At 39.8% G+C, this 15,772-nt stretch overlaps 1 protein-coding gene across 1 annotated transcript in view; it reads left to right on the plus strand.

Annotated features, from left to right (window-relative positions):
• ADCY1 (adenylate cyclase 1) overlaps window positions 1-15,772 on the plus strand; it is a 150,481-nt gene that overhangs the window by 62,395 nt on the left and 72,314 nt on the right. The window contains exon 4 of the mRNA XM_065628679.1: window positions 10,127-10,238. Coding sequence (XP_065484751.1) covers window positions 10,127-10,238 — 112 coding nt within the window. The remainder of the gene's footprint in view (window positions 1-10,126; window positions 10,239-15,772) is intronic.

A 15,772-nucleotide genomic window follows, 5' to 3' on the forward strand; every position in this document is an offset into this window, starting at 1 on the left:
ACAGGTAGCTTCCTCACCTTCTCCCAGAAAAACACAGGCTGATACATTACAGCAATATATATATATATATATAGATATACACACCCCTGTAAGAAGTGAATAATGGACTGGGAAAAGATACTGGCATATTTCAAATACATGTGGCAACCGCCCTGGTTTATCATTTAGTTGATAAATATTTTACTAACTATCAAGTAGTTGTTGAATGACTGCCTGCAACTGACCATGCCCCTGGAAGGGAATGCAAACATGCCTCTCCATATTGAGGACAGAGCCTTCAGTGTTGTGTCATGCTTCAATAAGCTATTCCCACATCTATAGTAAAGAGAGGATTTTATTTTTCTTACAGATAGCTTTCTTCAGTTAGAAATCACTTCAGACTTCCCCCTTAGTACCCAGGATTTATTTTTATTTCTGCAGTACAAAGCATTAAACTCCTTCAATATCAATTGAAGATTTCTGCGTGGAGAGGGCGCCAGTTTAAATCTTACTTTATATTTCAATTTGAGACAGTTCTAAGAGTATCAATGAATATGGCCCATAAATGAGCACTGAATAGATGGCTCACTACAACAAATTACAGTGTCATCAAAGTAACTTGCAAGGGCCCTGGGAACTGTAGTGGTTTGCGGGGAAAAACCCTTTTCTCCTCCAAAATGCTCACATTTAGCAAATGAAAAATTCCTGCTAAGAAAGACATGTGCGAGCTCGTACTTTAGGGAAAGTCTGTTATATAACTTTACTAAAAGTGCCAGAAGTGCAGAGGAAAGACTAAAGACTGAACCTTCCATGTTCCTCCAATGCCAGAGCTTGAACTTCTATAATTTAGTTCCAGTAAAAGCAGATCTTTTGCACAATGCTTAAGCTTACTGCTTGAGCTTTGCAGAAACAAATACTGACAGTCCACAATCTGAAATGTTGTTTGGCCCCTTTGATCTATAACTCTTTATTTTTTTATTTAGCTTTTATATTTCCAAATTAATTGCTCTGAATATTTTGTTTATGTTAACCTTTTATCACCTTTTTTGCATTATTCTTCCTTTTATTTGGTTTCTCCTAGTGCACTTTTGTGGTGCTTCTGCAATTTTTTTTTTGTCTTGGCTGTATTTGGAGATTAAGCAAAACATAAGGGAATAACTGTTCTTTTCCTTCATTAAGTGTTAACTTTCAAAGAGCATCAAAGCTCTCTTTTTAGCAGCAGTTTCAAGTCAAAAAAACAAAGATCACTAGGCACGAATTCACCTTATTTTGGAAGCCAGATAATGGTACAAAAAAAATTTTTTTATCCATTCCAACCCTGTCCATGTATTAGTGCCTGAGAAAAGGGGAACGAGAAATCTTTACCAGGGAAGTTTTATTATTTCCTGTGTCCAGGAAAGTTGACTGGAAGTTGGTGAATGTGATGCCCATCTATAAGAAGGGTTGGAAGGAGGATCTGGAAGATTATAGGCCTGCCAATCTGACCTTGGTGCTAGGGAAGATCATGGAACACACCATTTTGAGTGCCATCATGCAGCACAAACAAAACAACCAAGCAATCAGGCCCAGTCAACATGGGTTTATGAAAGGCAGGTCCTGCTTGACCAACCTGATCTCTTTCTATGCCAAGGTGACCCACTTAGTGGATGAGAGAAAGGCTGTGGATGTTGTGTACTTAGACTTCACTAAAGCCTTTGACACCACATTCCACAGCATTCTCCTGGAGAAGATGGCAGCTCATGGCCTGGATGGGTGTACTCTGCTATGGATAAAGAACTGGCAGGATGGCCAGGCACAAAGAGTCGTGGTGAACAGAGTCAAATCCAGTTGGTGGCTGGTCACAAGCGGTGTTCCCCAGGGCTCAGTACTGCGGCCAGTTCTGTTTAATATCTTTATCAATTATCTGGATGAAGGAGTTGAGTGCACCCTCAGTAAGTTTGCAGATGACAGCTTGTTAGGTGGGAGAGTTGATCTGCTGGAGGGTAGAAAGGCTCTTTAGAGTGATCTGGATCAGCTGGATCATTGGGCTGAGGCCAATTGCCGAGTGCTGCGCTCGGGTCACAACAACCCCATGCAATGCTACAGGCTTGGGGAAGAATGTCTGGAAAGCTGCCTAGAGGAAAATGACCTGGGGATGTCGATCGACAGCTGGCTGAACATGAGCCAGCAGTGTGCCCATGTGGCCAAAAAGGCCGACAGCATCCTGGTTTGTATCAGGAATAGTGTGACCAGCAGGACTAGAGGAGAGATCATTCTACTGCATTTGGTGCTGGTGAGGCCCCACCTCGAATACTGCGTTCAGTTTTGTGCCCCTCACTATAGGAAAGACATTGAGGTGCTGGAGCGAGTTCAGAAGAAAGCAAAAAAGCTGGTGAGGGGTCTGGAGCACAGGTCTTATAAGGAGCGGTTGAGGGAACTGGGGTTGTTTAGCCTGGAGGAGAGGAGGCTGAGGGGAGAACTTATTGCTGTTTACAGCTACCTGAAAGGAGGTGGTAGCATGGAAGGTGTTGGTCTCTTCTCCCAAGTAGCAAGTGACAGGACAAGAGGAAATGGCCTCGAGTTGTGCCAGAGAAGCTTCAGATTGTATATTAGGAAAAAATTATTCATGGAGAGGTTTGTCAGGCATTGGAACAGGCTGCCCAGGGAAGTGGTTGAGTCACCATGCCTGGAGGTGTTAAAAGGTCTGTAGATGAGGTTCTTACAGACATGGTTTAGTGCTAGAGTTAGGCTATGGTTGGACTTGATGATCTCAAGTGTCTCTTCCAATTGAAATGATTCTGTGATTCTATGATTCAAAAAAAGTTCAAGAGATAGAAAGTTGACACTGAACTGCTACCAATTTCTTAAGCCTCTGTTACAGCAATTTCATTTAGCCTAATTTTTACAAATGTGAAATAGAACTGGCTGCTTTGTAAGAAGATATGTTAATTTCAGGCAACATATTGCCTGATTCAAAGCTACCACTAAAAAGATTCCTCATGGCCATGTAGAGGTTGTTGACCCAGTCTGAGGCCAGAGAACAGTCTGCAGCAAATACACATACAAATATACATACAAATCCTTCTGATCTGTCCTGTCTTCTAGAAAGCATGAGGATTAAAAACAAATTGGGATTTAGCTTACCTATTCCAACGTTTTAAAAAGCCATGATCATGACACCTATGAACAGGCTTTTGCATGTAGGCTTTCTGAGCTCATAAGACTTCCCAGTTAACTAGTTTTCATTAAAGATTATTCTATAAAAACAACTCTCCCTTTGTTTTTAACTTTAATAGCCCTCATTAATTTTTTGAGAGGACTTGTTTCTTTGTTGTCACAGTGAGTTATAGGTAAAGTTATTAATAATTTTCACATATGGTTGCTCTTTAAGAAAAACAAACAAACAAATACAAACCAGACAAACAAAAAACTCCCAAAGAAACAAACAAAACACAAAAAACCCACACAAAACCAAAACAAAAACAAAAAACCACAAGACCTACAGGTTCCTTTGTGGGGCAGCATGTGCCATTAAAATATCATTCTTTTTGTTAGTTGTACTCTAATTAAACAAATGACCCAAGAGGAAAGAAAAAACATGGCATACAACTCCTTATTTTGCTGAGTATTTGTTTATACAAGTGGCTTCCTTGAAACCAGCAGGACTATTCAAGTGCATAAAGCACATGAATGCGCGCTGTTAAAAGTGAACATTTACCACCTAACAAGCTCTTAAATGTCTTGTGTAACTTGGCAGTCCTTCTGCTTGTAAACACCCCACAGAGTAACATAGAAAAGGCTTGCTTCATCAGTACTTGCAGTTGGGAAGCAGTTAAAATCTCTTAAACCAAGCCATAGGCTTTCTGAGCAGGTGCAGCAGCTCCCTGCAGTGCTGCGGGAGGGCTGCAGAGTCACCAGGCAGGTGCTGGCTATGTCGGCGTGCAGGGATCACAGGGGAGAAAACAGGAATACAGAGGGTCATAGAGGGATGACTCAGGGCTTGCCAACACAGAAATGCTCCAGATGGTCAAGGAGTATGAGATAATGATGTATATAACTTGTATGCCTGTGCTGAATCAGCTCAATTCCTTGTTTGTGACAGAGATGAGAGAAATGCCTGTTTATGTTGTCTTTCCTGAAGTTGCTCACTGTATTGTTGCTTTGATTTTGTTCAGAATTTTTATACCAGAAGCAGTTAGAAACAGCTGTTTGCATATCAAATCAAATACTCCAGGTAACTTTAAGAAAGGTTCTTAGAAAACCTCCATTAGAAGTTTGACTCATGGAGTCATAGAATGATTTGGGTTGGAAGGGACCTTTAAAGATCATCTAATCCAATCCCCCTGTCATGGTCAGGGACATCTTTTACTAGATCAAGTTGCTCAAAACCCTGACCGGCCTGACCCTGAGTACTTCCAGGGATAAGGCATCCACAACTTCTCTGTTCTGCCCTCATAGTAAAGAATTTCTTGCTTGTATCTAATCTAAATCTACCCTCTTTTAGTTTAAAACCCTTAGTCCTTGTCCTGTGAGTACAGACCCTGGTAAAAGCTCTCTCATCGTCTTTCTTATATGCCTTTTTCATGTATTAAAAGACAGCAATGAGGCTTTTCCCGGAGCCTTTTCTCAAGGCTGAACGACCCCAACTTTCTCAGCCTTTCTTCATAGGAGAGGTATTCCAGCCTTCTGATCATTTTCATGACCCTCATCTGGACTCATTCTAACAGGTCCATGTCTTTCGTGATGAGGACCATAGAGCTGGATACAGTGCTCTAGATGGGTTCTCATGAAAGTGGAGTAGAGAGGGAAAATCATCTCCCTCAACGTGCTGGTATGCAAGTATGTTATACATCTTGAGATATAATTTGCTTTCTGGGCTGCAGATGCACAGTGCTGACTCGTCTGATATTTCATCCACCAGTACTCCCAAGTCCTCCTCGCAGGACTGCTCTCAATCCATTCATCTCTCAGTCTGTATCCAGGTTTGAGATTGCCCCGCCTCAGGTGCAGGACCTTGCACTTTACCTTGTTAAACGTCATGAAATTTGCATGGGTCCACTCCTCAAGTGTGTCAAGGTCCCTCTGGATGGTGTACCTTGCTTGTAGTGTTTCAACTGCACCACTCAGCTTGGCATCATCCGCAGTCTTGCTAAGGGCACGCTCCCTCCCTCTGTCTATGTCAGTAATAAATAAGGAGGGAAATGAATAATCAAAAGAAAAACAGTGCCCTTCAATGCTTACAAATCTGTATTTACACATTAAGATACAGGTATCTACCATATATGCTTTGTTGCAGTGATCTGTTTGGCATACAGTCTTATACCAAATTTATGTGGATTTTAGAGTTGAGGCATGTTGTCTGTGTATAGAACATCTAGCAGGAACTGTTCATTGGTAATTGTAGATGCAATTACTGTACACTGTACAGTATTTAAGCTTCACTCTAGCAATCCACACATTTAAAAAAAATGTTAAAACTAAAATATTATTATAAAAAAACACAAATAGTTTTAAGCTTATTTTACTAAACAAGAGTAAGACTGGTCAAAAGTTTCAGAAAATAGCCACAGAAATGCTAGAATCAAAACTGGGGTTTTGCCTTGCTTTGAGAGTGCTGCAAGAAGAAAGGCAATGCTTACACAGGTGCAGTTGCACCTACAAGCAGTGTTACAGGAGCAATGGGAGTTTTAAGTCATGGAAAGGGTAACTGTAGCTGTTACCTTGAGAGAGAAAACCAGTAGCAAAAGCATTCCTTGCATCTCAAATGAAGCCATCACAAGGAAAGATTTCAAATTAGCCTCCTTCTACTATACCCATTATATGTTCCCCTCATCTTTTGTAAGCGAGCAGGCAGCATTAGGAGCAAGCAAACCTCTAACCCAGGACAGCACTTTAGCAGACTTTAAAATCGAGAGCAGAGCAGAAGTTTGACAAAGCTCTGCTCAATAACTAGATAGTTTTTCCCCTAGGATTTAATTAGAATATTGACATGCTGTTGTAATTTATGACGCTAATAACTTGTCTGTCTAAAAGCTGAAGTGATTTAAGTTTTTGTCAGACTAGCCAAACTTCCTGATCCTGTGAACTTGTTGGTAAAATCTTAGTATGACTGAGAATACAGGATAAATGCTGAATATTTCAAAATGCATAGGATTGCAGCATTTTTGCTGTAGCCCACAACGAAAAGAGTGATAGAACCTTGGGGTCCCTTTGCTCAGTTGTGGAACAGAGGAGTATGAGCATTACTGAGTCTCTAGGCAATGAGACAACACCAGGCTTAGCACTGAGATAACTACTTAGCCTTGCTAACCCTCGCATTCACACTGCTTGTCACAGAGAGCGATGCTTGAATCATGTGCAAGCTATGCTGTTGAACAGACAGAAGTATCCTTTGTTTTCATTTTCCACTTTCATTTCTCTTCTTTCTTTAATAGTTGCAGTTTAATTGAGATTGTTGTTTTGTTTTGTTTTGTTTTTCACCAGAGTGCCTCAATGGCATTGTTAAGATTTCTGTGGAGTTAAAGCAGAGAGAGTCATATCCCTGAGTGGTTGTTAAGACAAACAATTGTTAATGAGTAGCTTCTCACTTGCTGTTTCTATATATGCTAATACATGGAGGGTTTTTTAATGGCAATCACTGTTAAGTGTTCCTTTGTATACTATATCATTATGAGGACTCTCTCATGCAAAAATAAGGTAGCCCTAGTTTACTCTGGTTTAATCCTCTCTGAGGATGTTGAACCTCCATGGCAATTAGTGATTAAGTTACTGTGAACCAAGGCTGCTTTGCTCTTGAATGAGTGCATCTACTGGAGTGATTAATGCACCTTAAAACTGGCATAATTTTTGTAGTAGCTTTGTCTTAGCTTTTCTAAATATATAAATGTTAGTCATGGCCTACATTTAAGAGTCTCATTATTTTTGTGTGAAGATGCGTTATTTGACTCCATAGTCAAAACTTTGTCACAGACCAAGATGCTGCCCAAATTTGTTTTAGACATCGTACAATGAAGGGTAAGTAGTGGCACTGCCCCAACAACACTTGCAGTCCAAGTAGTAAGGGAAGAGGCAACAGATGGATGCGAACAGGTGAAGAAGTGCAAGAGACAGTATCGGTCAGCACAGTAGCTAAAATAAAATGAACTGACTAATGAGTTTCAATGCCATTTTTAGAATACGTGTGTGAGAGGGGGTCACCCTCCTCAAGACTGCTACCCCTGAATGGCAACTGACCACAGAAGCAGCAGGCTCTCAGTCCCAGTTGTTCTTTGGTTCTGCAAGGCCCCTGCTCATTCACTGGCTGTTTCCTATCATCTCTGCTGAAAAATCAGTTTTGGTCATTTCTATTTCAGCCTATATTCAAAAGAAATGCAGCAGCTGCTATGGTTGTAATATTTCATGGTGGTAGAAATAAATAATTTCTCTAAAAAAAAAAAAAGCAGGGCTTGTACTCACATCATTTACTGTGCCATGTCCAGTCATGGGAGTTATACTTTGCACATTTTAAGAATATTGTACTAAAGCAGTTAGAAACTTTGTAAAAAAAAAGCAGTTACAATTTTTTTAAGAATCCTTATGCCAAAAAAGTGTATTAGTAATTATGTTACCTAACATATTCCATTAGCCTTAAGATATATATATATATGCAGTTAACCATTGTATGAAGTAATTCACAAGCATAACTGAACTACAACTTTGTCTCAGCACACAGTAATTATGTATTTTACCTAAAGTTGCAATTACATGTTCAGTTACGTATTGTGGGTACTTTTATGGACTTAACTTTTTTGTATAATTACCAATTTTTGAATCAAATTCTGAGAGTTAAGCACTAATAGATACTCTTTCAACATGTTTAAAGGATTAGCAAGGATCTCATACTGACTTATTAAGGTAGTCGTATATAAAATAACTTTCCTTTTAACTGAGTAATTGTGCATGAATGTATTTCCTGTGCTTTGTACTTAACTACTTGCAAGGTTTTGATGTAAGTGTACAAGTCAGCAGTGTAATGGTTGCTCTGTTTGCTGTTAAGACATTGTTACATACTCTCCACAAACACTGGATATTTCTGGTTTGTGTGTATGTGTGTGTTCTTCATTGTTAAAGACTTTGGTAAACAGATAAACATTGTTATTACCTCAAAGGCCTAACCAACCATAAAAGCTAATTTTTTTCAAGTGGATATTGTTGATGCTGTGGGAGATATTACTGTTACTGTAAATGTAGTTACACACACACAAAAATGTGAGCTGCCGTATTTAAAATCTAAATAGAAAAATAAAAACAATAAAAATGTAGAATGTGCAAAGGATGAGATGTAAAATGGCAGAGAAGCTAGCAGAACCTGTTATTATAAAATAGCATCTAGATTTCCCCTCCATACTAACTAAAACCTGGAAACTACATGACATGTTGAATTGCAACAACTGTAGTTGTATGTATTCTGATGTGAATTTAGGTCATAAAGCAAATGGGTTATAAAGCAAACTGTGTGAAAAACCTTGATGCACATTTAAATACACTTGAAAATCTTCAAGGAATTTAGGAAGATGATTTGATATTGACTGATCGTTTTCCAGAACGACCATCCTAGGGCTGTCAAACAAAAAGGATGTAAGTCCAGATTCACGAGATTTAGTAGATCCTCACAAGCAAATGGGCAGAGAACTTTGCTGGTGTTATTGCACTCTGTTAATGCCTTTTGCCATACCCATCATCACTTGCTTGGTTCATGTTCATGGTAGCAGTCTCAAAAATCAGTAAAATTTACTAAATTCTGAATATTTTAAGAAGACCTTTCGTTGTGCTTAAGCAGCATAGTATTTCATAATAGCTACTGTTGACCTGAACCAGGGCCATCTTGAGTAATGTTTTCATAAAGCATGCTCAAAGGAGAGGAGAGTGGGGAGACCACCCTAAGGATTAACATGATAACTTAGACGCTTTATTTGTAGACTAAAGTGGTTGAACTTTAGGTGAGTTGGTTTTGTGCTGGAATATGTTACCTAACCTGCTCTGATTAACAAGAGATTTTAGCAACTGGGTTAAATAAAATTATAGAAACAGGACTGACTCAGGAGTTGTGTTTGCTCTTTTTTGTAGCTTCATGGAAGAGTTCAGACTTGGTTATGTTGAACGGGAAACAGTACACTTGTTAGTCCTGCTTTTCTAGCATCTGCTATTTTATCTATAGGGTGAAGGTTTGTTGAGGGAAAGAGGAGTAGGTAATGCTTAATTTAACTTACAATTTGCAAGCTAAGTTTTACACTATGTCAAGTATACCTAAGACATGCAGCACAGGACTGTTTGTTAGCATTTGTATAAATAAAGACTTGTTTGACATTTGTAGTCTGGGTGTTGGAGATAAATGCATTAGGTTTCTGCAGCAGTCTCTGGGCCTCTGCCAACAGATAAAGGGATCTGAATAATTAAAAAGGATCACACCTCCATGCTGCTGAGTTCAGGATCTGCACAATAATTTGTATTCACTCTGTCACAATAGTATCTGCACTTTTTCAGCTCTCTCCCCTTTTCATCACAGATGGGCAGTAATTGTTAAGGCAGATTAAACTGCTGGACATTAAAACCTTGCTAACATTGGTGAAAGCTGGACACTTACCCAAGACATGCAGCACAGTACAGAGAATCCTGGCCTCACACTGTGGATTCTAGCTCCTCAGAAGGAGCAGTAAAACCACATCACAGAGCTACTGTATACAAGTTATTAACTAACTCCTGTCTTTCAGTACTTAGTAAACCTCGTGCAAGGTTTATCAATTTGGCAGTGGAGGTCTGCCAGTGAAAAACTGTCTTTGAAACCAATCCAGCTGAGAAGATCCCAGCTGTAAGGAGGAGAAGCAATTGTTCTCTGTACTCCTGGAGTGCTGGTAGAGCAACCTCATGAATGAGGTGCTTTGCTATATGTACACGGGATAAGTATACAGGCATTGAAAGTGTCCCAGGGTTCTCTACAACAGTTGACAGCACCAGACTGATGTGTATTGGTTTGAATCTTTGCCATTTTTGTTCAAACTAGCACTCTATTGGTAGTGTTTAAGGGCTTGTTTGGAGTTTGTGCATTTCATCACATTCATACTATAAAACTAATAAGAATTTCAGTATGTCTTCTGTACTGATATCTCTTTGTCTTTTTCCTTCTTTACAGCATTTTGTTTGCAGACATTGTGGGGTTCACAAGTTTGGCATCACAGTGTACTGCCCAAGAGCTGGTGAAGCTGCTGAATGAGCTCTTTGGCAAGTTTGATGAATTAGCTACAGTAAGTATAACATCCTTATTTGAATTTAATTTGAATTCCCTTCTGAAAAATGATGCATGAGTTATACATGTCAGAAATCTGTAATAGATTGATTTAGCCCCGTGTGTCATGAATTTCTAACGCTTGCATTCTTTATTAATATTCTGGAGAGAAAACAGTCTATTTTAATTGTTTAGGAAAGAAGCTTAAGTTGCTATTTTTAAATATACTTTTCTTCCCCCTCCTTGCAGGCCATCAGTGTTCATCACTGGTTTTGTTTGCACAAAAGAGAGAAAATGTTTCAATATTTACATTTTTGTCCTGCATGGAAAAAACCAGGATAATGGAAAATATGAATATTGGCAGTATGACATAAAACTACTTTCTGTGATAATAAGAAGCTAGAGAGTAAAATTAGTTCTTGATAAAGAGCATTCCTTGTCACAGAAATGATGTTAGTTTTTCAGATAGGCTATTGTAGGCAAAATGGGATCCATATCATAACTGAAGCTTATGTTTTTGGTCATTGCAATCACATTATGCCAGATTCCCCAAGGAAAAAGAAAATGAGAGAAACGTTCCTAGCATATAACTCCTAACAGTCTAATGGTACCACACGCATTTAACTAGAAATGAGAGGAATGAATGTACCTGAAAAAGCCACATATCTTGTTTCAAATTTCATTTAACAATATGCTGAAAATGTGTTTTCCCCTTGAACAAAGCATAACTTCATCAAATCCATCTTGTTTGCCAACCATGTCCTCAGAGCCTTCATTGCTGAGAAGTATTACCTCCACATAAATTATGCTTCTTCATTGTCTATCTAGCTTGTCTTCAGACTCTGCACAGCAGCCAGGAGAACATATTTCTTCAGGTCTCCAACATAAACAGCATCCACATTTTTTCAGTCCAAACTCACTTCTCCTTGATGTAATCTCCCACTTGAGAGATCTGAAGTCTGTGGACTCAGTTTGGGTCACCTATCCTGACTGTGTCCCCTCCCAGCTTCTTGTGCAATCCCTGCTTTCCTGTTGGCAGGCCAGTATGAGAAGCTGAAAAGTCCTTGACTGCTTAGCAACAACTAAATCAGTAGTGTATTATCAACATTATTCTTATTATAAACCCAAAACACAGCAACATACCAGCTACTAGGAAGAAAATCAACTCTATCCCAGCCAAAACCAGGACACTCCCTCTTGGTAAATAGCTGTCAAGGACCTCAAGGAGAAATAAGTCTTCTGCTCCACAAGATGCCAGGATTGAGGAAGACCTATTCTTAGTTAAATGGGTTATCGTTTGATCAAGTGCTATGTCCTGATTTGCACTAGATCTTCTGTTCAAATCTGAACAGGGAGGGATTATTGTGTGTTCCCTTTTTCCATGAAAAACAGAAGATTAACTGGATGCTGAATAGAGATGCAATGGAGGTACTGGTTTGGGGTGAATTTGTAACACACTTTGTGTAACCGATTCATGACTGGAACTATTGGCAGTGCCTCATAGAGAGCACAGGTCCCCAGACTAGAGTACTTCAGAGATGTATACCTTAGAAATAAAAGAGACTGCAATAATCACTGGCAAGAGTTTAAATGGCTTTAAAAGTTCAGACAGTCTCCTTACTTTCATTTCATTACTGAATTTCATCCTCCAAGTGTCAATCAGCCATCTAATAAGCTCTTTTAAAACTTATAATGCTATAATTTTTGGAGTCATCGTAGCCATGAAACACAAAGCAATGTAATAACACCCAAGTACTGTGACATAACAGGAGATCCCACATGTGCACACAGAAATGCACATGGGCTGTGACATGTGACATGGCATTGAAGCAAGAGAGATGGCTACTGCACCATACTTGCTCCCTTGGCCGTGGCCAGGTGCAGCCAACTGGAGGTCTCAGTGACATCTGAAGCCAGCGTACCAGGCAGATGCCAGCTTTTGGTGCAAGGTCAGTTTGTCAGGGAAAGAAGCACATCGAAGACAGCAGAAGAGCTAAAAAGCCTTGGCTTTTCTGTTCAGCCTTCATACATTCTTCTTCCACATTTAAAAATAAATCTCGTGGTTTCTTTCAGCTGTGTGAGGAAGATTTGTTATTTACATGTCCTTCTAGTACAAACTGTGCTGTATTGGGGTGTGATTAATGACAGAACACAGGAGCTTTCCTTGGCACCTTCTGATGTGGTAAAGGGCCACTTGTTATTGTGTCTCCTGCAGTTGCAAGAAATGTGCTGAGAAGTGCAATTTTTCAGAAGGATTATGATCTCCCTGTTAAATCAGCTTCTAGGTATTAATTATTAGGTCAAAACAAAGGACTAGGCTGATTTTAAAATAGTGCTGTGCTTTAGCATTCAGCATGAGGAAGGAGCAAACTGCAGGGACTTTAAAGAAAAATGTAATGGTGATAGTTTTGTTCCCTGTGACTACTGAGGTATGATGTGTGAGTGTGCATGCTGTGTGCTGCTGTTTCTTAGGAAGCAATGTCAACTGGAAGGGGCAGTTTATGGCAATCCTTGTTAAAGAAATTGTCCTGTCTTAAAATTGTAATGCTTAAAAAAAAATCCGTGTTGCTACTGTGGGAAGTCTAGTAAGTGTAAGGCAACATATTTGCTGGGACACTTATGAAGAGCTTTGGCGTTTTGGAACATTGACATATTGTAGGAATAATGAGTCTGCTTTTTGACAGTGTAGCTCTGAAGCTGACCAGAAACAGGTACTTCAGATGAGCATAAAAAATTCTTGTAGAGAGATCCAGGGCAGTTTAATCCTAAAGTTTGTTCTTCTGACATTTAGAAGCTGGCTTATGCTTTTTAGCATTAGATTTTTTCCCTCTTTCTATATGCTGTTTCTTTGATTTTTTTTTTTGGCCAAGGCAAATAGTTCTGCTTTTTTCGAAATGCTACTCCTTATTTTTAAATCATAGTATCTTCAAATATAATTACAGCTCATGACAGGGAGCTCTGAAGGCAAACCTTAGGTTTCAATTTATTGTCATTCAACTCTTTTGAAAGTTTGCTTGTGCATTCTGTTAATAGGGAAGAAAATTCCTGATCTTCTTACTCCCTAGTAGAAATGATTTGTACTTTTATCATGTCCTTTCTTTTTTATTCACCTCTATGGAAAAAATGTTTTTCAAACACTCGTACATTGCTGCTGAGCCTTAGGCAAAGGGTCAGTAAGTAATATTTTTAATCAGCTTCTGTGGTTTTGGTTTGTTTTGTTTTCTTAGCTGTGTCAAGAACAGTCAGTCCTTTGCTGTGCTTTGAACTAGCTGTTTCTACAAAAAAACACTTTAAGAAATTGATTCTATTGAATATATAGAACGCTTTTAGTTTATGAGAAGATAATTAAAATGTATTTCTAAAATATAAAATGAACAAAGTTTTGTGGGCTGGTTAAGATGGGAAATTTAGTGCTGGAAAACATAAACTTGCAGCATGTAACCCTTATTTGTGATAACTGGTCAGTGCACACTAGGTGGAGATGTTTACAAAGGCTAATTTTAAGGAGACTTGTCTACCTAGTTCCCTTGAGAACCAGTGTAGACACAGGATCCCACTGAGGCAGATCACACAAGTCAGCTTGAATTCAGTCTGAACAACGGTCTGGAGAGGTCTCCTAAAGAGACCTAAGGAAGTAAGCTTGCTTTAATTAAAGTAGTCGAATATGCCTGAGACTCTATAGGATTAAGGACAAATGATGTATGTGTGTATGGTATGAAGCTAAAGTAAGTGTCTGTGGGACAGTTTTCCAGGGAGGAAGAGGATGCCACATGCTTTAAGTATTTTAGGAACATCTAAATGGACAGGTACTACAGAGATTAGGTCTTCCCTAACCTTCTTTATGGTACTTTTTAGGTAAGAGGATACAGAGCTTGGTGTGCCAGTGCTCTGTCATGCATGCTTGTGGTAGATTACCCAATTCTTCCTGAGTGTGCATTCCACAAATCTGAGATATGTGTCTTTGTATAGGACTGTGTTGAATTATTCTGATCAGCTTCAGATGTTTGCAGTGGGGGCATTTGTACTGAAATGAATTGTTTTGATTCTTTGTGCAGTTACCGCAGAAAAAGGAATTTCTGGAGTTCATAGAATAATTTACATTAGAAAAGACCTTTAAGATCATCCAGTCCAATGGCAAACCCAACACTGCCAAATCCACCACTAAACCATGTCCCTAAGTGCCACATCTACACATCTTTTGAATACCTCCAAGGATGGTGACTCTAACCACTTCCCTAGGAAACCTGTTCCAATGTTTGATAACACTTTCCATGAAGAAATTTTTCCTAACATGCAATCTAAACCTCCTCTGGTGCAACTTGAGGCCATTTCCTATCGTCCTATCACTTTTTACTTGGGAAAAGAGACCAACACCCACCTTGCTACAACACCTCGCTACAACATCCGAAAAGTTCTCCCCCTCAGCTTTCTTTTCTCCAGGCTAAACAACCCTAGTTCCCTCAGCCGCTCCTCATAAAACTTGAGCTCCAGACCCTTCTCTGAACTCTCTACAACACCTCAATGTCTCTCCTGTAGTGAGGGGCCCAAAACTGAACACAATATTCAAGGGGGGGCCTCACCAGTGCCGAGTACAGGGGGATGATAGCTTCTCTAGTCCTGCTGACCATACTGTTCTTGATACACACCAGAATGCTGTTGGCCGTCTTGACCACCTGGACATACTGCTGGCTCATATTCAACCAGCTGTTGACCAGCACCCCCAGATCCGTTTCTGTCAGGCAGCTTTCCAGCAACTCTTCCCCGAGCCAGTAGCACTGTTTGGGGTTGTGACCCAAGTGCAGAACCCAGCACTTGTCCTTGTTGAACCTCATACAATTGGCCTCAGCCCATCAATCCATCCGGTCCAGATCCCTCTGTATGGCTGTCCTATCTTCCAGCAGATCAACAATGTCACTATTTGATGTCATCTGCAAACTTACTAAGAGTGGACTCAATCCCCTCATCCAGAGTATTGATAAAGATATTAAAGAGAACTTGCCCAATACTGAGCCCTGAGGAACACCACTTGCGAGCAGCCACTAACCTCGTTTAACACCATTTGCCATAAATCTTTCGGCCTGGCCATCCAGACAGTTTTTGACCCCGGAAAGGATAAACCAGTTCAATCCAATATGTGTCATCCAAGGAGGTTGTGTAATTGCACTCCAGGAGTGCCTGTTTCACTTCATTGTTGTAGAGGCAGTTTGATAAGACGGATGTGTCTAATGTACTCTGCATACACAATCCTACCTTTGCCTATGTGCAGATCTGTTATGCGGGGCATGGCAGTGCCTCAGGAGAGCAGCTGTCAGAACCTCTCCTCAGCCTGGAGGTCACCATGTCTACTGCAGTGGAGTCCAGAAGCGCTATCTTCAGAGCAGTCAGCTTTGCTCCTCTCAAACCACACTTTTTATCTCCTATGGAAATCTCTCTGGAAACTACTCTCTTTATAGCCAGCTGTACACAATATCTTGCTAGTTCTTCCTATGTTGTCATTTTTCAGTAATTCTGACAAGTGGAGGGGAATGCCTGTTTCCAATGATTAGGTCTTAA

This window comes from Caloenas nicobarica, chromosome 2 (assembly GCF_036013445.1).
Source record: "Caloenas nicobarica isolate bCalNic1 chromosome 2, bCalNic1.hap1, whole genome shotgun sequence".
Taxonomy (NCBI): Eukaryota; Metazoa; Chordata; class Aves; order Columbiformes; family Columbidae; genus Caloenas; species Caloenas nicobarica.